The sequence below is a fragment of the Eretmochelys imbricata genome, chromosome 6 (assembly GCF_965152235.1).
Source record: "Eretmochelys imbricata isolate rEreImb1 chromosome 6, rEreImb1.hap1, whole genome shotgun sequence".
NCBI classification, from domain to species: Eukaryota; Metazoa; Chordata; order Testudines; family Cheloniidae; genus Eretmochelys; species Eretmochelys imbricata.
The window spans coordinates 24,313,709-24,336,696 of NC_135577.1; the positions used below are offsets into that span (position 1 = coordinate 24,313,709).

Below are 22,988 nucleotides of genomic sequence, written 5' to 3' on the forward strand. Positions count from 1 at the left end.
ACAAGTCTTTGGAAAGTGGCGGGTGCATTTCGCAGCCCGAAAGGGAGTACATTAAATTCATACAGCCCGAGATGTGTGATGAAGGCTGACCTTTCCTTGGCAGATTCATCTAGCGGTACCTGCCAGTACCCCTTTGTTAAGTCCAAGGTAGAGATGAACTGGGCCCGTCCCAGTTTCTCTAACAGTTCATCTGTGCGTGGCATTGGATAGTTGTCTGGGCGAGTTACAGCATTTAGCTTACGGTAGTCCACGCAAAAACGTATTTCCCCATCTGGTTTGGGAACTAGAACCACTGGAGATGCCCATGCACTTTCAGAGGGGCGGATTACACCCATCTGTAACATATCCTGGATCTCCCGTTCTATAGCAGTTTTAGCTTGAGGAGACACCCGGTAAGGTTGGACCCTAATTGGGTGAGCATCCACTGTGTCAATGGAGTGGTATGCCCGTTCAGTCAGTCCTGGGGTGGCTGAGAACGTTGGCGCGTAGCTAGTGCACAGCTCCTGGATCTGCTGTCGCTGCATACGCCCAAGGGTCATGGAGAGGTTCACCTCTTCCACACCACCAGCACATTTCCCTTCGTAGTAGACACCTTCAGGCCACTCAGCATCATCTTCTCCCTGGGCTGTAAACTGACAAACCTTTAATCCTCTGGAATAAAAGGGCTTTAGAGAATTAATATGGTACACCTTAGGCTTTCGGTTGGAGGTGGGGAATGCTATGAGATAATTAACAGCTCCCAGGCGCTCCTGGACCGTGAATGGCCCTTCCCACGATGCTTCCATTTTATGGGCCTGGAGCGCCCTTAAGACCATGACCTGGTCTCCTACTTTGAAGGAACGCTCTCTGGCATGTTTATCATACCAGGCTTTTTGCTCTTTTTGAGCATCCTGTAAGTTTTCTTTAGCAAGGGCTAAAGAGGTTCGGAGGGTGTTTTGTAGGTTGGTTACAAAGTCCAGAATGTTAGTTCCTGGAGAAGGTGTAAATCCCTCCCATTGCTGCTTCACCAACTGCAATGGCCCCTTAACCTCACGGCCATATACAAGTTCAAATGGGGAAAACCCTAAACTGGGATGTGGTACAGCTCTGTAGGCAAAGAGCAACTGCTGCAACACTAGGTCCCAATCATTGGAGTGCTCATTTACGAATTTACGTATCATGGCCCCCAAAGTTCCATTAAACTTCTCCACCATGCCATTTGTTTGATGGTGGTAAGGAGTGGCAACCAAGTGATTTACCCCATGAGCTTCCCAAAGGTTTTTCATAGTTCCTGCCAGGAAATTAGTCCCTGCATCGGTGAGGATGTCGGAGGGCCAACCTACCCTGGCAAAAATGTCTGCTAGTGCCTGGCACACACTTTTAGCCCTGGTGTTGCTTAGAGCTACTGCTTCCGGCCATCGGGTGGCAAAATCCATGAAAGTCAGTATGTACTGCTTTCCTCTGGGTGTCTTTTTCGGAAAAGGACCCAGAATATCCACAGCTACTCGCTGAAATGGAACTTCAATGATGGGGAGTGGTTGTAGAGGGGCTTTGACCTGGTCTTGGGGTTTTCCCACTCTTTGGCACACCTCACAAGACTGGACATAGGTAGAAACATCCTTTCCCATTCCCTCCCAGTGGAATGACCCCCCCAAACGGTCTTTGGTCCTGTTCACCCCAGCATGGCCACTAGGGTGATCGTGGGCTAAGCTCAAGAGCTTGGCCCGGTATTTAGTTGGAACTACCAACTGTCTCTGAGGATGCCAGTCTTCCTGGTGTCCACCAGAAAGAGTTTCCTTGTATAAAAGTCCTCTTTCTACAACAAACCTGGATCGATTAGAAGAGCTGAGAGGCGGTGGGTTGCTCCGTGCCGCTGTCCAAGCTCTCTGGAGGCTTTCATCTGCTTCCTGTTCGGTCTGGAACTGTTCCCTTGATGCTGGAGACATCAGTCCCTCATTGGATTGTGGACCTAGGCTTGGTCCCTCTGGAAGCAATATAGGGGATGGAGCTGTTTCTGTTGACTGTGAACCGCTCTCCGCTGGTGCACTATGTTGGGATTCAGGCTCCGGCTGAGCCTCTTGTGTAGGGTTATCGGCTGCTGCCAGTTCAGGTTCAGTGGGGCCCTCTGGTGTTGAGGTTGCAAGTACTGGATTCAGTGCTGACACAGGGTCTGGTGTTGGTTGTTCGGCTGGTTCCGGTTCTGGGACTGGTTCCGTCTGGGTCTCTGGGACTGGATCCACTACTGCTGTTGCAGACATTGGCCTAAGGTCCAGGTCCATCACCTCTGACTGGGTCCTGATAGCAGTTTCCGGAACAGAGCTAGGCCTCACGGCTTGTTTAGCCTGGCTGCGGGTGACCGTTCCCACCCTCTTGGCCTGCTTCACATGATTGGCCAAGTCTTCCCCCAACAGCATGGGGATGGGATAATCATCATAGACTGCAAAAGTCCACATTCCTGACCAGCCCTTGTACTGGACAGGCAACTTGGCTGTAGGCAAATTGAAAGAGTTGGACTTGAAGGGTTGAATCGTCACTTGGATCTCTGGGTTGATTAAATTGGGGTCCACTAAGGAAGCATGGATAGCTGACACTTGTGCTCCGGTGTCCCTCCACGCGGTGACCTTCTTCCCGCCCACACTCACAGTTTCCCTCCGCTCTAAGGGTATCTGGGAAGTATCTGGGCCTGTGGACCTCTGGTGTGATTCCGGTGCAATGAACTGTAATCTGTTGGGGTTCTTGGGGCAGTTGGCCTTTACATGCCCCAGCTCGTTACATTTAAAACATCGTCCAGCTGACGGGTCACTGGGGCGAGGAGGGTTGCTGGAGAACGGGGTGGCAGGACGATAAGGGGTCTGGAGGGTTCTTTGGGAGGTAGGTGGGGCCTTGGGCGGCCCCCGGTAATAGGGTGTGGTCTGGGGTGGTCCCTTCTGGTCTCCGCTCCAACTGCGACCAGTTTTCTTCTTCTCTGCCACCTCCACCCATCTGGCTCCAATCTCTCCTGCCTCGATTACAGTTTTGGGTTTCCCATCTAGGATGTATCTTTCTATTTCCTCAGGAACACCCTCTAAGAACTGTTCCATTTGCATTAGGAAGGGCAAATTTACTGGAGATTCAACACTTGCTCCTGATATCCAGGCATCCCAATGTTTCACAATGTGGTAGGCATGTCGGGTAAATGACATGTCTGGTTTCCACCTTAGGGCTCTGAACCTCCGACGAGACTGCTCGGGTGTTATCCCCATTCTGACTCTCGCCTTGGATTTAAACAGTTCATACTTGTTCATGTGTTCTTTAGGCATTTCAGCTGCCACCTCAGCTAAGGGTCCACTGAGCTGCGGCCTCAGCTCTACCATGTACTGGTCAGTAGAGAGGTTGTATCCAAGGCAGGCCCTTTCGAAGTTTTCTAGGAAGGCCTCAGTATCATCGCCTGCCTTGTAGGTGGGGAACTTTCTGGGATGGGAAGTGGTACTTGGAGAAGGATTACTAGGGTTTGTTGGGATATTCTGCTGAGCCTTTATCTTCTCCATCTCCTCCACATACTTCCTCTCTTTTTCCTTCTCCTCCAGTTCTTTGTCCCTCGCTTCCATAGCTCTCCTGTGAGCAGCCGCTTGGTGTTGTTCTGCCTCCCTTTCTTGTTCCTTCTTCAGCCGCATGAGTTCTATCTGTCTTTCATGTTCCCTTTGTCTTTCCTCAGCCTGAAATTTGGCTAATTCCAGCTGTAGTCGAGCTGAGGATTTGGTCATTCTAACCTCTCTGTTTTTAACTAACTTTACACCCGAGGTTTAGAAATAAACAAACAAAACTTGGCTGTAAAATTTTGCTGTGCTGGAATAGAATACCTATTCTCTGATAGTGATTGTCAGCCTACAGAAAAAGACAATTCCCTTGTCTCTGTTCTGGGCCCAACTTAAAGCAAAAAACCTCCAAACTACTTGGAAACCTGCTTACCCAGCCCAAAGAAAAAGCAAATGGGTAGAACACACACCCCCTATTTACTTTTAGGAAGAAAAGAAAAAAAAAACCTCTGGGTTGGAAGACTGTGAATTTCCCTGCAGGAGTTAAGTACCCTGCCTCCAGGCAAAGAAAACCTGCAATTCACAAGATAATCCCCTTTTGTCTCTGCTTGGCCACAAAGCAGGGAAAACCCAAGATGCTTTCAGTTTCAAAGCTGCTTCAAAGCCACAGGAAAAAAAAATTCCTTTTTAAAATCTGTATTTCTAGTTCAAAAAATCTCAACTGGATCTCAAAATGATTTCAGGTTAATCCCACCACTATGCCACCATGTCAAGGTTCCTCCCCCACTCTGAACTCTAGGGTACAGATGTGGGGACCTGCATGAAAAACCTCCTAAGCTTATCTTTACCAGCTTAGGTCAAAACTTCCCCAAGGTACAAAGTATTCCACCCGTGGTCCTTGGAATGGCCGCTACCACCACCAAACTAATACTGGTTACTGGGGAAGAGCTGTTTGGACGCGTCCTTCCCCCCAAAATACTTCCCAAAACCCTGCACCCCACTTCCTGGACAAGGTTTGGTAAAAAGCCTCACCAATTTGCATAGGTGACCACAGACCCAAACCCTTGGATCTGAGAACAATGAAAAAGCATTCAGTTTTTTACAAGAAGACTTTTAATAGAAAATAGAAGTAAATAGAAATAAAGAAATCCCCCCTGTAAAATCAGGATGGTAGATATCTTACAGGGTAATTAGATTCAAAAACATAGAGAACCCCTCTAGGCAAAACCTTAAGTTACAAAAAAGATACACAGACAGAAATAGTTATTCTATTCAGCACAATTCTTTTCTCAGCCATTTAAAGAAATCATAATCTAACACATACCTAGCTAGATTACTTACTAAAAGTTCTAAGACTCCATTCCTGTTCTGTCCCTGGCAAAAGCAGCATACAGACAGACACAGACCCTTTGTTTCTCTCCCTCCTCCCAGCTTTTGAAAGTATCTTGTCTCCTCATTGGTCATTTTGGTCAGGTGCCAGCGAGGTTACCTTTAGCTTCTTAACCCTTTACAGGTGAGAGGAGCTTTCCCCTGGCCAGGAGGAATTTCAAAGGTGTTTACCCTTCCCCTTATATTTATGACAGTCAGTGAGACAGATTCTCCCCTAGACAGAGCTACCGCCTCTCAGGGAGGTGGATTATCTGCGCTGATGGGAAAGCTCTCTCCTGTGTGTAGAGCATCTTAATTAAAGCACCAGAGCAGTGCAGCTGTGCCAATGCAGTGTTTTAAGTGTAGACGTGCCCAGAGTGTCTCTCAACATAATTTCTTGAGGTGTAGATGTAGCCTATGTTATGCTTATGTAAGAAAGCAAAGCAGTGCATGATGCCAAAACATTATTCTCTTCTTCCATCTGCAACAATCCCACGCAAAAGTAAAACCTAGCCTGCCCCCGGCTTCCTGGATTTGTTCTATGAATATGCACGTTTTGATGAACATGAAACAAACCCACCAAGTTTCATGGTGAGTGTAGGGTGCAACAGCACTTCGTAATGGATTGTTTTGTTGTATACAACACTGCCATCACACTTATTTTATCTGTGTGCAGCAGGCTGAAGCACAGAGTTTTATTTCCATGATTTAAAATGAGTAGATGCAAAGTTACATAGAGAGATGGTAACTAATATTCAGTTGATCAGTTTTACCTTTCATGTACGCTTGTACTTTTACATCTTTCCTGGTGCACAACAACAGTTGCTTTTGGACCAATAATAGTGTTCCTATGGAGCAAGTATTTAGGAGTTATGTGCAAAAGAAGCTACTAGCTTCTTCAGTAAAGCATTGGCTTTTTGCCTTTGCTATTGCTAATTAACCAGGTGGCAAGTGTGTACTGTATTAATGATAGTTCCCTGGTCAAAACTTCAACAGTCTGAGGTCCACATTTGGTTTGCTATTGAAGCATGACTCTGAGATAATCTGATATTGATGCACTTTTGGTTCCCTCTGGACTAAGAACCACAAACTTACAAGGGAGGATGGAAGTTCTTAGGTTACAGAGAAAATAAGAATAATCACTTTTTCTAGTTAATGTCTGCACCAACAGTGAGCTAGTAAAGGAACTAGAGGCATTTGGAGCCAAAGCCCACTAGCTGGATTAGAGGGATTTTTTAGGATTCATATCCTGACCATGATGAGTCTTCTTTAATTTCACACAGCTGCCTTCTTGGCTTCAGCGTGTGGCTCAGGCAACATGGTTGATACTCTTCCATGGCAGGATTCTCCAGTATGAGGGTAAAATCCAAGGCTTTACTCTCATGGCTTTTAGACAGGCCACAACTTCGGGGAGTGAAAGACTGAGATAGGGATTTCAAACTGAGACAATGTGTTACACCCTGCTCCAAAGCTCTAGGTTGCCAAGTAGACTGCCCTATAAGACTTGACTGTGGACTCCTACACTGATATGAGGGCCGACCTGGATGGATAAGAGCAGCATGATCTTACCCCAAGGTGGATCTTGATGGACCTGGAGCAGGTGACCCCTGATTTCCCACAGATGACATTCTCGGTCACAATTTTAAAGGTGGAGTGAGAGCTGTTCATACCGCAACCATCCTAAAGGAGAGAAACAGAATTGCGTAACCATTTGAGAGTTCAAAGTAGCAGGGTGAACAAGAAGAATCAATGTGCTGAACTACCACTTCAGGGAGTTTGCCTCTCAGCAAAACAGGCCAGCCTCACACAATGTCCCCATCCACTTTGTAGCATGCTATAATTCCATCTCTGACTAGCTTCAAATCCAGTTATCGGATATCAGTGAAATCATTTCAGTGGAATTTGTATACTTGCATCCCTCAGCTTCTGGGGTATTCAATGGCTTGTGGCAGCTTGGGCATTTTACCCATCTCAGAAACCACATTTTTGCAGGGGGAAAGGAGGGAGTCAGTAGGGTACTGCACCCTTTCATGATGTTACTCTTAGAAGTTCCAGTGATCAAACTGCTGATTTGGTTGTAAGAATTACATCACTTCTCTAGAAAACACGGTCTAGCTGGTGCAATATGGCCATGTGGGTAGAACATCCACAGGCACTCAAGCATGTTAGGAAATCTTCTTAGTATCTTTTGCAATTTCATATAAAATGTTGGAATTATATTTGGTTGGTTTGGTTGGTGGTGTTTTTTTTTTGGGAGGGGGTTGTGTGTGTGTGTGTATAAAGGGTTTTGAGTTGAGGTCTTGAAATGAGCCCTAAATATGTCAGAGTTCATAAATCAAGCCATTTCTTGGCAATGAGAACACTGCCTTAAGAAGCACTAGTACTGATGTTACCGTAGCTAGTATGTATTCGCAGTTGCCATCAAACACAAAGCGCTGTCCATCAAAAGTGGTGACATGTCCTTCTCCATAGAGGGTACATGTTGAGGAGCATCTAGATTTCTGAACACATTTCCATTTGCCTCTTGTACAGGTGCTAGTGGTGAGAAGAAAATTCTTGTTAGGAAGATTTCAAGGGCATGCAGCTTTAACTCATCTCCTCTACATACACCCATTTTGTATATTCTGTATTAACTTCGTTGACTTAGTTTATGTATGTAATGCTGTCAAATTATGATTAATATGGGAACTATAACTTCAAATTTCCTGACTTCTGTGAAAATTAATGCATGCTAAAGATGAAATTTTAAGTATATTTTTACATTTAATTTACTTTAAAAAAGAAAACATGAGGTATTACAGGTTACATTGCTTTGCATAAACAGCTCTTCTTGTCACTAAAGCAGATGTTGATGTCCCTTTGGTTATTTTAATGAGAAGGTGTGGATAGGGGTACTGGAACAATTTTTATAATGCGGGTGCTGAGAGCCAGTGAACCAAATTGTAAACCCTATATATAATGGAAACCACTTCAAGTCAGGGGATGCTGCAGCACCTCCCTGCACCCCTAGTTCCAGCACCTATGGGTGTGGAACTAGAAATGGTAGCAACTGCTGATTGAGAATGTAGCTAGAAAAGTAATATTGATGGGTCAGTTGATCTATCTAGTAAAAGGGAGGAGGATTGTGCTTGCACCTTCAATTGTGGTGGAATTGATATACATTTCTAGTGTGGCTTATAGTTCGAGGGCGCTATTGGACCCCCACTGCTTCTGGATGTGCAGATAGCAGCACTTGTCATTATAGCCTCATCCTTTTTGTGGCTGACCAGCAGACCATGACCTTTTCTCTTAGATATGGACATTGTCCCAATTATCCACGGTTTTATCACTTCTACGCTTTATCGCTATGGCAGAATTCCTTTAGCGCTGACCCTCAACTGCTACCTATTCTTCTTCTCCTTGCAACCATGCTGTTGCACTGTATGCTTGTACAGTCTAGACAAATAAATAACTAGCAAAGAGAAAACTTGTGGATTCTTACCAGGTTTTGCATTCGGTGTGGATTTCTTCCCCTTTTTTATAAGAGATGCCACCATATTCACAGGGACACTCATCAGGTGGTACACACATTCCATCTAGATTCTCATATAGCCCACCAGTGCAGACACAGCCTGATTCACACCTAGTGGGTACCTGGGAAAGATCAAGAAATTGCAACATCAGTCATAAAAAATGATGCGTGAAGGAAAGGAACGTAAGGAGAATGGATTGAAACAGTTTGTTTTTATTGACCTATAGCCTTCCTTCAGTTTTGCTTTGCATTATTTATTTGGTGCCAAGAGTCAGCCTATGCTATTACTTAAATCACTTTTACTTGTGCAATTTAATGCCCTGTTATACTAATTTTACTGCAGTTGTAAAATATAGCTAGTGTCTGATGCATAAGCTTTCTGGGGACTTCTTGAAAAAAGTTGTATTTCATGGGTACCAGCTGCTCCGATAAATGAAGAATAATGTATGTTTCTTTCCAGCTCAGAAGTCTCTTACATTATAATTCTGCTAATTGCTCTGTTTCTTTATTTACTAAGAAACTTTTATTACATTATGAAATATATATCATTATGCATATATATCGATATATACTGTGATTTGTAACTCTTTTCCTGTAATCAGTCAACATTTGGTGAACTTGACATTTTTAAAAAAATGATGTATTTCTTGATATATAATGTTTTATTGTTTGGCATGGAAATATACAGGGCAGTTTATTAAGTAAGTACTGCAATTTTCATGAAGATTCACTGTCTCACTGTTATTTATTAATTCTTATATGGCCTCAATCACAGTGGTATCAGAATACATATCTGAAACGTATTTATCCTCACAACACTTCTGTGACTTAGGCAAGTACTATTGTCCCATTTTACAGATGAGGAACTAAGAAACAGAGATTAAGGGCCAGATTTTTTAAGGTATTTAGGTGCCTTGGGTGATTTTTCAAAACTAATTGATCTTAATGGGTGTTAGGCTCCTAGATGTTTTTGAAAATTCCACTAGGCATCTAAATATCTTTAAAAATCTGGCACAAGGAGACTTGCCCGAGGCTGCATAGGAAGCCTTTGACAGAGCAAGGAATTGAATGTGGGTCTTCCCAAGTTCCAGGCAACCACTGCTCCACCCTTCCTCTCACAGTGTGTTTCCATCACCGCGATATGATCATAAAGATGTGGAACTCACACATTCAATTCCAGTGGCCAGCATCTGACAGGTAGGGGAACAGGAGGCTCCATATTTGTTCTCTGAATTCTGTGAACATGACACATATTTTTTAGGAGGCTTGCAGTTTTCTAGTGGGAAAAAAAGAGAGAAACAGAAAGTTATGAAAGGATAATTCCGCAACATGGGGAAAATAATGCCTTTGAAGGTGAAAGTAAACTGTAGCCAAATGCATACCTGCAGGGTCCTGAGGTTTGCCAGTGCAACTCAGCTTTCCATTAATACAATAGCTAGAAAAGAAAAGAGTATTTCAGTGTACATCCCTTACTAAATGGGACAATTAAAGCTCAAGTTGTTTTATGGTTTTAATTTTTCCTCTTTGAATGTGATACCCTCCTAAGAAAACAATGTTCAGGCTTTTTGTCAAATGACTTCATCCTTTTCCAAGAGGCAAACATTCCAGCTATGCCTCTTGCACCTCCCAGTTCCTTCAAAATGGAATACAAGTCAACATGCCTCTGCTTACTCTTTGGATTGCAACAATATAACCAGCAATGTCAGTGGTGTATGCAATTTGAGGCAGGGATCATGTTTATGCGTTGGCAGAGCACCTAGCAGCATAATTGTTATACCTTTTAGTGCTTCTCCAACATTTCCAGGGAAGGCTAGATTTTATGTGCCTAATATTTCCAAGGTAAAAGAGAACCAAATAATTAAAAAAAAAAAATTTTTGGACCCCACCCTTCTTTTATAAAGAAGCAAAAAAAAAAAAGGGGGGGGGGAGCAACAGGCCTATTGTAAAAAAAAAATCTCTGCAGTTCGACAAAACCAAACACATGAACAAATGCCCTCCTTTTGCAGTATGTTCATTTCTTTTAACTTACAAACTTACCAGGTAATGCCACCAATTATAGTTGACTGGTCAGGCAGGATGAACCTCTTATCTTCCAGGTAGCAGTGACACATGGATTTACGCACACATTCACTTCTGTGGTTCAAGTAGGTACCTTTAGGACAGTTGCAGCCATCAATAGGGATGTCAGTAGGATAACATTCCAGGGTTTGGTCGGAAAGTGACAGGCATGTTCTATCACAGGCTTCAGTGTGGTAGCTGAATGTCTGATTGCCAGTACAGGAAATGGCTGTAAAATAAAGACAAGAGTGGGAGTTACGCTTCATTTCCCTGATCTCCCCTCAAAGGGGTGCTGGAGCCAGGGGAAGGTGCTGAATTATATAATGCCAACAGTTTCAGTGTTAACTGCTTTCTCTTGCTTCCCTCTCTCGGAATGTACAGCCAGTCAAAGCATGGCTTGTTATTGAGCTTTGCTGCGAGGAGCAGGAGGGTCTCTGGGAGTAGAGTAGGCTCTGCAGGCCATCCTTGTAAAAACCTCAGGATCTGCAGGATTTCCCCCAGATGGAAAATCAACTGACCCTCCGGGCGATACCAAAGGATGATGACTATGGGGCTGGGTGTGTCGAAGCACTCATAGTTTCATGAGGAGCTTTAGCCATCCTTGTGCTTCTTCCATGGGAGTCGGTGATAACGCTCAGAGAACATCCTGCTTTTTTGGGTATTTCACATTTACATTCCTTATGAAATCAAACCACTCCTAAAATGCGAATTCTGTAGAATTACCCACAAAAGTGATTTTTTTGTGCCCCAAACTACTCCATGATACTTAATGATATTTCAGCAGCTTAGAGAGAATTTTAGAAGTGGAACTGGTCTTAACCCAGGAGAGGACAGCAAAGCCCAGTTTTGTTCCATATCAAACACTGGAATTTTCCAAATGGAAGTATGTTTTTCTGAGTTTTCTAGGTAGCAGCGATGATATACATATATGCATCTGATTACAAACTTTTAAGAGCTAGTTTGGGTCACTTACTGCAGTTGTCTACAGTGTCCCTCCAGTTTTCAAGGATCAGCCCCATTGAAGCACACACTCTTGCATAAGATCCCATGGCAGAACAAATATAAGGAAAGGTCTCCTCATAGTTACAGGCTTGGTAGATGCATCTCTGAAAACAAACACAGAGTATTCTGTTAGGTCAGATGTTTGGAAGTCATCAGCACGCTCAGAAATAAATCATGGAAAATAATGCATTTTATAGATTACACGTAACAACTGAAAATGAACATATCTGTCTGAGTGGCTGATGTAAGTAAAATATACTTAGCACTTATACAGTGCTTTTCATCCTTAGATTTCAAAATGCTCCACAAAGCTGAGTGTAGGTATCATTATCTCTATTTTATAGATAGGAAAACTATGCTCAAAAAGGTTAAGTAACCTTGATGATGTTCATTTGGGGAAGTTTCTTGGAAAATACTCAATCAATTAGTGGTGTGAGAAAAATCCTATCCTCTCCTTCCTAGTGACTGGGGGGGATAGCAGTCTGTGATCATACCAGACCTCGTCTGGCTAGGAGAGAGGAGTTTTTGAATGATTCTTGGTCCTAAGCCCCTCTTGTGCTCTGACACAATGTAGTGCTTCTCACTGCCTCACCTGAAGACCTTAGCAGAAGCTCCTACCTTGTAAAAAGGAGCAGGATTCACCACAGAATGGCATTTCTCAAACACCGTGCCCTTCTTCGTAAGAATGGAGCAATGGGTCTCGGCAGACATTTCTAAATGAGAGAAACAGTCATGGACATTAAGCAATAGAGATGTCAAGAATAAGAGATAAGGAGGTGGCTGTGTCTGTCTTATTTAATTCATTGAGAAGGTAATACTGGTTTTCAGTCACAGAATTGGAAAGTCAGAGACTAAGATCTCAAAGGACTTCAGGATATCAGTTGGAGTATCAATAGGAACTCCTCCAACTTATCAAGGCTACTTCAAACCCATAGTCAGATCTTTAGAGAGAGATCTCATCATAGATTGGCTTATACAAGAATATTCTAGAAATCTACATCTTCCTATAGATGAAGGAATCAGTGATGTACAGTCCTCTTCTTCTCTCTTAGACCCTTTGTTCCCTTGTGGATGAGCTTATGGTAATCATTCAGAAAGAGGAAGCCAATTAGGGTGATCTGATAGGTCAGGGCATTCGACTTACTGTTCAATTGACTCATAGAGCAAGGATCTGTGTCCCTCTCTGCAGCAGGGTGGCAGTTCCCTGATCTCCAGGAGTCCACGAACAGGCCTGCTGTTCCTTCAATAATATCCATGCTGGTCATGAAGTCGTCTGTAGTGTCTCCATTATAATTGCCACACAACCCTGATCACATGGGGAACACAAGGGCCGAATGAAAAACAAGGAACATTTATACACTAATGATGATATGTCTTTGCTGTATAGTAATAATAAAATGTATCGGTAATTATAACTGAAGTGGTAATGACTACTATAGATTAAATGGGTTAAGCATTTCTGTTATAAAACTGTTTTTCAATCACTCATAACTTTGTCTGTTTCACTTAGTAAGTTAAAATTCACCAAGTCTGTTCATTTCCTTCAGGTGAATTTGTATGGAAAGTTTTTTGGAGAAAAATAATTCAGTTCTTTTTAAAAATAAAAAGAAAGGGAGAAAATACTCTCTCAATTCCAACTGAAAAAAGTTATTGTGACTTTTTTTGAATGGCTCTAACATCAAAGCAATTAGGCATAGAAAGTTAGAACGTGGCATGGAAAATAGCCCTCACTGAGAACTGGAATTGAGTGTTCCTGTAAAAATTGACTTTGATCTGGCTGAGTCCTGAGAGCTTGAAGAAATTGCTCTTTCTGCACATGCAATTATTTGGCACTACTTACAGCATTCTAAACAAAAAGTTGTGCAGAATAGATATTCTTGGCTATATCTGCTGCACAGTAAATCCATGTATCCCCTATGGTGCCCATTGATCAAGAGAGCCACTGGGTTCTTGAATAATCCACGCAATCTTCTAAAATGCACAGTGAATTATGTTGGGCTATATAGGTGCCCTGTCTCATCTGATGTGTAGTAAAGTACATGTTGAACAAGGCAGAGTTTCACAGGCACTCTTGCCTTTTACAAAGCACACCTTGTAGAAGATAGGTTGGGAACTCAATGTTATTCCAAAAGAGGGTGGATATCACGCCTAGTCTGTGCCATTTCAAATTCTATCAATTGCTTTTGTTAAGATTGCTGGAAAAAAGCTCTTATCAACACACAATAGCTTTGCATTGTAGCTTTTGAGAATCATAGGAAGAGTTTATCCATTATACAATGGCTATTAAAAGACATAATTTCACCACCTCCCTCCTTCATAACGAAATGTGGAGGAGACTGGATTTCTTACCTAGGGTTCTGCCTTTGAAGAGAAGTCCAACTTTTATATAGGCCTGAAACACTGGCTGAGTTTGAACTATTAGCTCCAGTCCAAAGGTGGTATACATTTGAATGTGGGTGGAGGACTGTTTGAAAATGGTGATGTCACCTAAAATAAATTAGATCATTTAAAATAATTACTTGGATTTATCTATTTTAAAATTCTGCTTATGCATATATGCTGCCTTCACATGTTCCACTGCACGTTTGGGTAGCTGCGTTATGGATTTTTCACCTTCTCCTGAAACAGCTGCTATTAGCAATTTTGGGAGAAAGGATGCTGGATCAGATTAATGAAATGTCTAATCCAGAGGTGGGTAAACTATGGCCCGCGGGCCACTTCTGACCCGTGGAACTGTCCTGCCCAGCCCCTGAGCTCCTGGTCGGGGAGGCTAGCCCCCAGCCCCTCTCCTGCTGTCCCCTCTCCCTCGCAGTCTCAGATTGCTGCACCACCAGAGCTCTGTCCCGCCACTCCTGCTGGTTAGCACGGCAGCGTGGCTGTAAGCTCCTGCCACTCTGAGTGGCATGGTAAGGGAGCAGGGGGGTTGCATAAGGGGCAGGGGATCCTGGGGGGCAGTCGGGACAGGGAGCAGGGGGCAGAGGTTCTGGGGGGCAGTCAGGGGACTGGGAACAGGGGGGGTTGGATAGGCTTGGGAGTCCCGGGGGTCCTGTCAGGGGGTGGGATGTGGATAGCGGTCGGCGCAGTCAGGGGACAGGGAGCAGGGGGGTTGGATAGGGGGTGGGGTCCTGGGGGGCGGTTAGGGGTGGGGGTGTGGATAGGTGTCGGGGCAGTCAGGGGACAGGGAGCGGCAGGGGTTGGATAGGGGGTGGGGTCCCGGGGGGGGTGGTTAGGGGACAAGGAGCAGGGGGGCCTGGACGGGTTGGGAGTTCTGAGGTGGGCAGTCAGGGGGCAGGAAGTGGGAGGGGGCAGATAGGGGGCAGGGGCCAGGCTGTTTGGGGAGGCACAGCCTTCCATACCTGGCCCTCCATACAGTTTTGCAACCCCGATGTGGCCCTCGGGCCAAAAAGTTTGCCCACCCCGGTCTAATCCAATCTAGCACTTTCCATGTTCTCCCTTGTTCTTTACCTGATCTATAAGGTAGCCACTTGAGTTCATCATCATCAGTGAGAAGTTCATTTTGAGAAATCACAATTTTGTCCTGTGAAGAAGAGGGCACAGAGTCAGAATCATAGAAATGTAGGGTCATTTAGTCCATCCCTTCACATGGAGGTACGATTAAGGATACCTAGGTATCCCTGACAGGTTTTGTCCAACCCAATCCAATCTTAAAAATCTCCAGTAACAGGGATTTCATAACCTCCCTTGGTAAACTATTCCAGTACTTAACTATCCTTGTAGTTAAAGTTTCTCCTAATACCTAACCTTAATCTCCTTTACTGCAGATTAAGACGATGACCGCTTGTCCTACCCTCTATGGACATGGAGAACAATAGATCAGAGTCCTCTTTGTAACAGCCCTTAACTTATTTTACGACTGTTATCAGGCTTCTTTTCTCAATTAATCTTCATGATTAAAAAATGTCTCAATCTGGACATTAATTGAGTCATTATTGCATAGCTGGGCTGAAGACCAAATGCCTCTTACTACCTGAGACCTGCAGGCAATCCAGTGTACCCACAGAGTGGGAGAGAGTTGGTATTTCTATTATCTTTATTTTAATCAACTATTACTGTCATCATGATATTTAGTGAGAAAAGATTTATTAATTCTTTTCCTAGCAGACATCCTGCCACCCTGTTTTGATTTTTCACTTTGTAAAACTGGTCACTCTATGTTCAGCACCCCTAACTTGCTGAACTGATGTGACATCACATATCTCTCTGAAGTTGTTACCTTTCCATTATGGAATACACTTCCATTTGAAGCAACTATTTTCCCCCTTTCCCCAGATTTTCATATGATGACACCTGCAATGCCTCTGAATATTAACTCTGATAGACTGGCTACTGGAATGTTGCACAGGACTTGTGTACTGCACTCTTACCTTTGCAGAAAGGTAAATTATAGCAGTCAATGATGTTTCAGAATGAGAGTAACCAGACTTATCATACACAGCCATCAGGGTTCCATTGTATGGAAGGCTGAGACTCTGAAGGAAAACAAAAAAGCATGGTTATGTTCAGGAAAAAATAAGCTATACCCCAAATCCATTTATTACCACAGAATCTTGTATTGTTCTTGCTGTTTTACCCTGACATTGCACTTTTTGGTGGTGTCCATATAAGGTTCCTTGTAACCCTTCTCATTCTCACAAAGTGTAAGTGAACTTGAAGCAATGGAGGAAGAAGGTATTCTGTTGTGCATTTCCAATATATCTTTAACATTTTATTGCTACCGAGTAACCCTTCTTGTATCACAGCATATTTCTCAAAGTAAACTAACACTGGGGACAGCCTGGTCTCTCCAACCTCTCTTTAAAAGAGAATATGGCGGGCTCCGTTTTCAAGTGTAAGTTCCTTTAATGCAGGATTTCAACATGCTACTTAAATGCTAAAAAACTGACACTTAGGCATGAATATTTAAAATAACTGCATTAAAAAGTCAACATTTTTCAACTGTTACCAGCAAGTAACATCTTAGATACTGCAATTTTATCCCATTCTATGTATAGGGAAATATTGTGGTGTCTTAGATACTAGGATGTCCCTGTTAGCAAATGTTGACTTTTGAATGATGGCCATAGTAATGTACGGGGTAAAATGCAAAAAAATGGGTTTCCTGTGTACCTGTTCACAGCCAATACCTTCTTATCGGCATTTGCATCAAGGATACCTATTTTGGTGATCCTTGGATTTTGGGTTTTTGAATTTTGCCGTTTGTGCCCTTTATTAGTTACTAAGAGAATTTACTGGTGATACAAATGCCAGAGACAATTTAAGCTATTTGAATCCTTGGTGGCCAATTGCTGCGTATTTCTGCTCCTTTAACAAAATCTCCCCTTCTCAGCAAGACTTCAACTAAACTATGAATAGTATTTTTAACTCTAACAAGTGGCAGCCCTTTCTAGGGCAGATACTCAATGTCTGTTCCAGGGGAAATTTCATTTCAGGTTTCTGTTTGTTCCAATGATGAATAAGCTGATGGCATCCTCTACCTGTCTGAGGCTAGGGCAGCCTTGTAAGTAAATACTTTTTACCTGTGGCATTTGCTGGTAAACTTTATGATGGAATCTGAATGACAAAGTTTCCATTTTGTAATTATATTTACTTGCAAGTTGGAGCCATTGAGTATAAACTGTTGAGACATGTTATCAAATAACTACAATAAAGATTTCATTTTACATCTATATAATCTGACCCTTTGGACCTGGAAGTGACGTTGGAAGTAAATTTAACAAAGAACCTCTGTGTGATCTATCGGGGACAACCATGACAGTTGAAGCTGTCAGGGATTGTTGTGCCAGATAGATCACACAGAGGTTCTTTGTTAAATTTACTTCCAACGTCACTTCCAGGTCCAAAGGGTCAGATTATATAGATGTAAAATGAAATCTTTATTGTAGTTAATTGATAACATGCCTCAACAGTTTATACTCAATGGCTCCAACTTGCAAGTAAACATAATTACAAAATGGAAACTTTGTCATTCAGAATCCATCGTAAGATTTACCAGCAATTGCCACAGGTACAAGGTATTTACTTACAGGACTGTCCTAGCGTCACACAGGTAGAGGATGCCATCAGCTTATTTACCACCTTGGAACAAACAGAAACCAAAAATACCATCCTTATAATAATTATAGTGTGTTATAAAGTTAACTAATTATCCCAAAGTCAATTGCATAGTACCATTTCCTGATTCTAGGAGTTTTCTGACATTACATTATGCACCAATGCAAAACACTTGCCAGCTTTTTCAACACCAAATTGCTACTTGGCATCACGTATGATATGTGGGATAAATGGAGGTCATTGGAAGATTTTAGTTTATATGGGGGGTCGGGGGCGGGAATAAAGGTAGATAGTAATTATGACACTTCCCTTCTGTTAATCTTGTGTAGTTCATGATCTCTGCAGCTTACCTTCATGAGGATATATGTGCAGACTCCATGGAACCGGTATGACCTGGAATCAAATGTGGTGACAAAGGAGCCTCCCTCCAGGGAACATCTTCCTGGGCAGGGTAGTTCATTGCAGTTCCACTGACCCATTGTACATTTACTGGGGAAAACAAGAATGCGCGTTAAATGACTATTACCAGTCTAGCAGGATTTGGTCCCATGATCTGGGGTTTTTGTTGTTTTTTTGGTTGCCTTACAACAGCATGTCTGTGGTCATATCTCTGTGTAGCAATACCTTGAAGTTGACAGCCTCAGGCTCTTCCACTGTGGAAATCTGAAGATGACTGAACTGATCATCTTGGATAGTGGTTGATGTATGCCACAATGAGTAGCCAACATGATATAGTACCTTACATGTTCTAAACTTTCATTTCCATTATCTCCTGAATTCTTTTTTTTTTTGGGCTCTAAACGTTCAATAACTTCTTAGTAAGGAAATATATTAATATGTATATATTTCTTTCCCTCTGTGAATTTTTTGTGTTTTGCATTATCATTTGCTAAATATATTAGTAGACAAAATTTATCTCAATCTGTAGCTGATGAGACCCTTGTATGATGGGGAGTCTACCTCACACAAGACTGGAAGGGGTTAAGGTGGCCGAGTAGGCCAGTTAACTCCACTGGTTGCACCTAGAGAGGGAGCCAGGGAGCAGGTAGTTGAGTGAAAGGAACAGGCAGGGCCTATAAAGTCAGGTAACGGGCTACAGATAGGGCTGCTGAGAAAGGCTGGGAAAAGCAGTCAGCAGTCACTCCCTAGGAAGTGGGAGGAGGGTTGGTGGAGCTGGTATACCCAGGGAGAGGGGGAGCCAGAGGGTAAGAACAAGGCTAGGAAAGGAGCAGTGAGGGCAGAGGGAGGAAGCCGAGAACTGCTGAGCTGAGGGTCCCTGGACTGGAACCCAGAGAAGAGGGCAGGCCCAGGTTCCTCTACCAGTCACCAAGGGTGTGGCACAGAACTGGGTAGCCGTAGGGGAAGACTGCCTAGGACTGCTGATGGACTGTTCCCCAGAAGGGGAGGACCTTAGAGACCTAGCTGGAGTGCCAAGACACGAAGAGGAAGCTGCAGTTCCTGAGGTTGAGAGTGGGGCTCCAGAATGAGACAATGGGAGAAGACAGCAGCAGACGGAAAGCGTGAGCTGACAGAGTTAATCTCCAGTACGGCCAGCAGGAGGCCCCACTGTGGTCAGTGAATCCCATGACACCTTGTACGGCTTGGGTCTCCATCAGCCATGTAAATCATAAATAAATCAATGATGAAAAGTGCTGCACTGGAGACCAAATTCCTTCTTTATCCACAGAATAGATGCAGCATGGAAAACAGTGGAGCAATATTCTCCACATTGCAACACGAAATTATTAAAACATTAACCTAGGGGAACCATTTCTAGTGGTGAAAGGGGAGGTTAGTCTCCATGGCCCATTCAGTGCTTCAAAGCCTCTCTGCTCAGATTGCCAGCAAAGTTGACAATTAGTGATAACTCTGGTGATAGTTATTGTAAATTTGCACAGAATAAGGCCACATTTGCTTTTGTACACATAGATCAGGAATTTAGGCATACATTACTCTATCAGCAATTACAGATGAAGGGTCCTGAGTGTTCAAAGCAGATTTGTGTACAGATGATGTAAACACATTTGTGTCTGTCCTCTGAAAGTCTGGGCCACAATTATGTCAAATTTTCCAGCCACTTGGCCAGGATGCTTTCCACACTTTTCAAAGAAACCTGCCACCACGCACCAGCTCCTGCATGTTGCTTTCATGGTAACGCCAGGATCATATTTCTCCCCATTCAGTGTACATGGGCACTGGTCAATGGGAACACATGTTCGATTTTTTGAGATGTCATCAAGAACAGTGCCTATCGAGAGAAGCAAATAAATTAGGTAGATAGACATTTTCAGATGCTTAGCTACCACTTAGCTACTCAGAACTGTTGTATTATGTGCCCTGTGTCTCGCAGAGGCAACATTTCAGAGAGTGGCATTTCAGCACAGCCTTTTGTCCAGACTCAGAGCAGTTATGTATCATGTGGTTTTCCATATCTGCTAAATTTTAGCTCCCTTATTTAGAATGAGATTAAGTCTATATAAAGAATAACAGATTTTGAGCACTTAATGGGAATGAATTAGCTTTACATTTTATTACTGAAATTTCAGGAAATGCCCCAAAATGGTAATAAACTAAATTTCTGTCGAAATTCTGTCTGAAGTATGCCTCAGGCTTTTACAAACTCTGCATAACAAAGCTCAGTCTCTCTATTCACCAATGAAATGCAGCCACTTCTGGATGGCAACTGTCTAACAGCGCGTGGCAACACTACATAAGAGATTAGCACAACAAGTTAATTCTATCCAATCCAATTTAAACAATAGGGGGGAACATAAAGTAGGCAGGGTATAATTATCCCATATTGGCCAGAATGGGGGTGTTACTTCTCTATTCTTGCAAAAAGTGCCAAGGGATCTTTAATGACCCCAAGGGGTCAGGACCTCAGTTTTATATCTCATCTGAGAAATGGCACTTCCAGCAGCACAGTGTCTGATACCACGATGTGGTGTATTAATTAAATGGACAATTTTTGTCAGCTGGATATGTGCCAAAACTAATTGCATGAATGATTTACGATGAAATCAATACTAGTTTTATGGTAATACTTTACCTTCTGGGCAGAAGCAACCATATGTACAGTAACTGGAACAGCTGTACTCTGGGTTGGAACAGGTTTTAACACACGGAGAACCACACTCCTTATAGATTTGGTCTGCTGAACATTTTCCTACAGCTGAAATACAACAACAATGAAAAGTATTAAGGCATCTTTCTAAATATGAACAAAGGAAAACTTCTCACTGGCCCTAGAGACTGGAGATGAGGCTCTCCCCACTCTCCTGGTATCTGGCGCTTCCTGTAGCACACAAACCTTCACTCCCCATCCCCAGTCTATCATCTCACCATGGCCCAGATACCCAATCTATTCATTTTTCATTCTTTAACCCAGACTTACTGGAGACTACATATTCCAGACAAAGGCTAGAGATCAGATCACCTTTTCTACATGCACCCTACACTTATAGGCGTCAGACCCCTGAAACCATGCACACTTCTGAAAAATGATTTAGTTGGGGATTGGTCCTGCTTTGAGCAGGGGGTTGGGCTAGAAGACCTTCTGAGGTCCCTTCCAACCCTGATATTCTATGATTCTATGAAAATGAGCCTGAAGTCCCTCTGCATCTGTGGCAGGCTGGGAGAGTGATAGCAGATTATATCAGTTACAATAAAAGCCATAGGTGTGGTTTTTAAAAGTGCCTATGTGACTTCAGGAACAATCTTGTTGACTTTCAGTGGGATTTGTGCTCCTAAGTCACTTAGGCACTGTTGAAAATCCCTCCCTTTAGCATTATTAATATGCAGAACAGGGGACACGTAAGTTTTTCAGGTGACAACTAGTAGGATTCTCCCATCAGGAAGGGAAAGATAAGTGGGAGAAGGGAGAGTTAAGATTAACATTGGAATTTCAAGCACCAGATCCTCCACTGCCCTGAACCTTATGTAGTCATTTATACTGCCAAAATCACTGCAAGGCTCATTAAGTAATGTTTGGCACCCATTTTGGACAAGTGTCAATGACTATGAATGGTGCCGAGCAGGGGATAATCAGACCCTTGATGTTTTCAGAGTTTCAGACACTTATTTTTTGGAGTATAATATTTTTATTTCCTAACTTGCAAATATTTGTTTTTTAACCTTCACTCTGAATAGCCTCACTTTTGATTTTTTTGTGACTACAAGTTCTAGTAACATTTTTTTAAGTGAATGGCCTGCTTGCAACATTAACATTGTCGTAACAAAGACTAGACAGGGGATATTATTTTTAGTATGATTAATGAGCATTATTATATAGCATTGTGAACATGTACAGTGCCTTACAAATACTGATTGGGACAGGCTTGCTGCCCTGAGGACTTTACAACCTAAGAGAGGCAAGACAAATCAAATGCTAAACAAAACTGGGACACCCATTTAGGGAAAGGAGATTGGGGAGAGAATATTGGAGGGATGAAAAAGAGAACAATTCCAGGAAGAAGTGGGATTTGGAGGAGTGGGAGGGGGCGGTGGCACTTGGCATGCGGGAAGCAGGAGATTTCCCTGAGCACAGGGAGAAGCATGACAGAAGGCAGAAAGCCAAAAGTGTAACAAAGAGCTGGAGAGCAGTCATACGTGAAGACTGGGAGGAGTATAGGGACTAAGCGAAGAGACGGATATGAGATCAGAGATGTAGTTAGGGCAAGAGGAGAAAAGGCCTTGAAGGTGAGGATAAGGACTTTGTAATAAAACATTGGAAATCAATTATTGGATTCAGGAATATAATCTTGTCTGGATTATATTCATTACCCTTCTCATGCTAAACTCCAAATAAATAGTAGCAGATGCTGAAGTCACAGGTAACAGAATAAGGAGGAAAGAGAAGGATGTTCCTGTTAAAGCAATTTATTTAAAAAATTAACCACTGGTGGGAGAAAATGATCATATAAATACATAAAAAGTAAACAGAATTATGGTTAAATGATGTTTTAAAAGGACAGCCTGACATTATGAAAGGTCATTTTGAAAGAACCTCTTTCTTGGCATACATTATCTCTCTGATAATTTAATGAGTGTTGGTTGAGAAATAATAATCACTTTGTTACCTGTGACTTTCATTGGTCAGCATGACTGCTTATAAAACAATGAAACTCCATTAAAATGCACTAACTAAACATCAGAGTTTCAGCCAGATTCTGAAGGGTTTAATAAAGCAAACCAACTTCCTTGAATCCTGCATAGGATTCCATTCTGCCAGATTTTATATTTGCAGCTAAAGTCCAATCCTGATCCAAGAAACAAACTGTCCACGCCTTGCACCCTGAGTCTGCACTCACTTGGAGCTTGAAGTGGGATGCTTAGGAGCAATTTAACTCCTGTCAATGAGAACCCAGAGGCTTTTTGGTCTCGCATTCATATCTTTATTTTCCCCCTTGTCTTTTGCTCCCACCTCAGGGACCTATCTGAGATATGGAAGGGGACACTGTCTCCTTCCCACTGTGGGGGTGCCT

General features: G+C 42.9%; 1 protein-coding gene across 1 annotated transcript in view; it reads right to left on the reverse strand.

Moving 5' to 3' along the window:
- MUC6 (mucin 6, oligomeric mucus/gel-forming) overlaps nt 1-22,988 on the reverse strand; it is a 66,288-nt gene that overhangs the window by 13,765 nt on the left and 29,535 nt on the right. Inside the window, 15 exon segments of the mRNA XM_077819941.1 lie at nt 6,432-6,542; nt 7,256-7,397; nt 8,344-8,495; nt 9,540-9,649; nt 9,756-9,808; nt 10,411-10,660; nt 11,405-11,537; nt 12,052-12,146; nt 12,578-12,739; nt 13,783-13,920; nt 14,899-14,971; nt 15,819-15,923; nt 17,856-17,994; nt 19,633-19,753; nt 20,555-20,677. Of these exon segments, the coding sequence (XP_077676067.1) occupies nt 6,432-6,542; nt 7,256-7,397; nt 8,344-8,495; nt 9,540-9,649; nt 9,756-9,808; nt 10,411-10,660; nt 11,405-11,537; nt 12,052-12,146; nt 12,578-12,739; nt 13,783-13,920; nt 14,899-14,971; nt 15,819-15,923; nt 17,856-17,994; nt 19,633-19,753; nt 20,555-20,677 (1,907 nt within the window).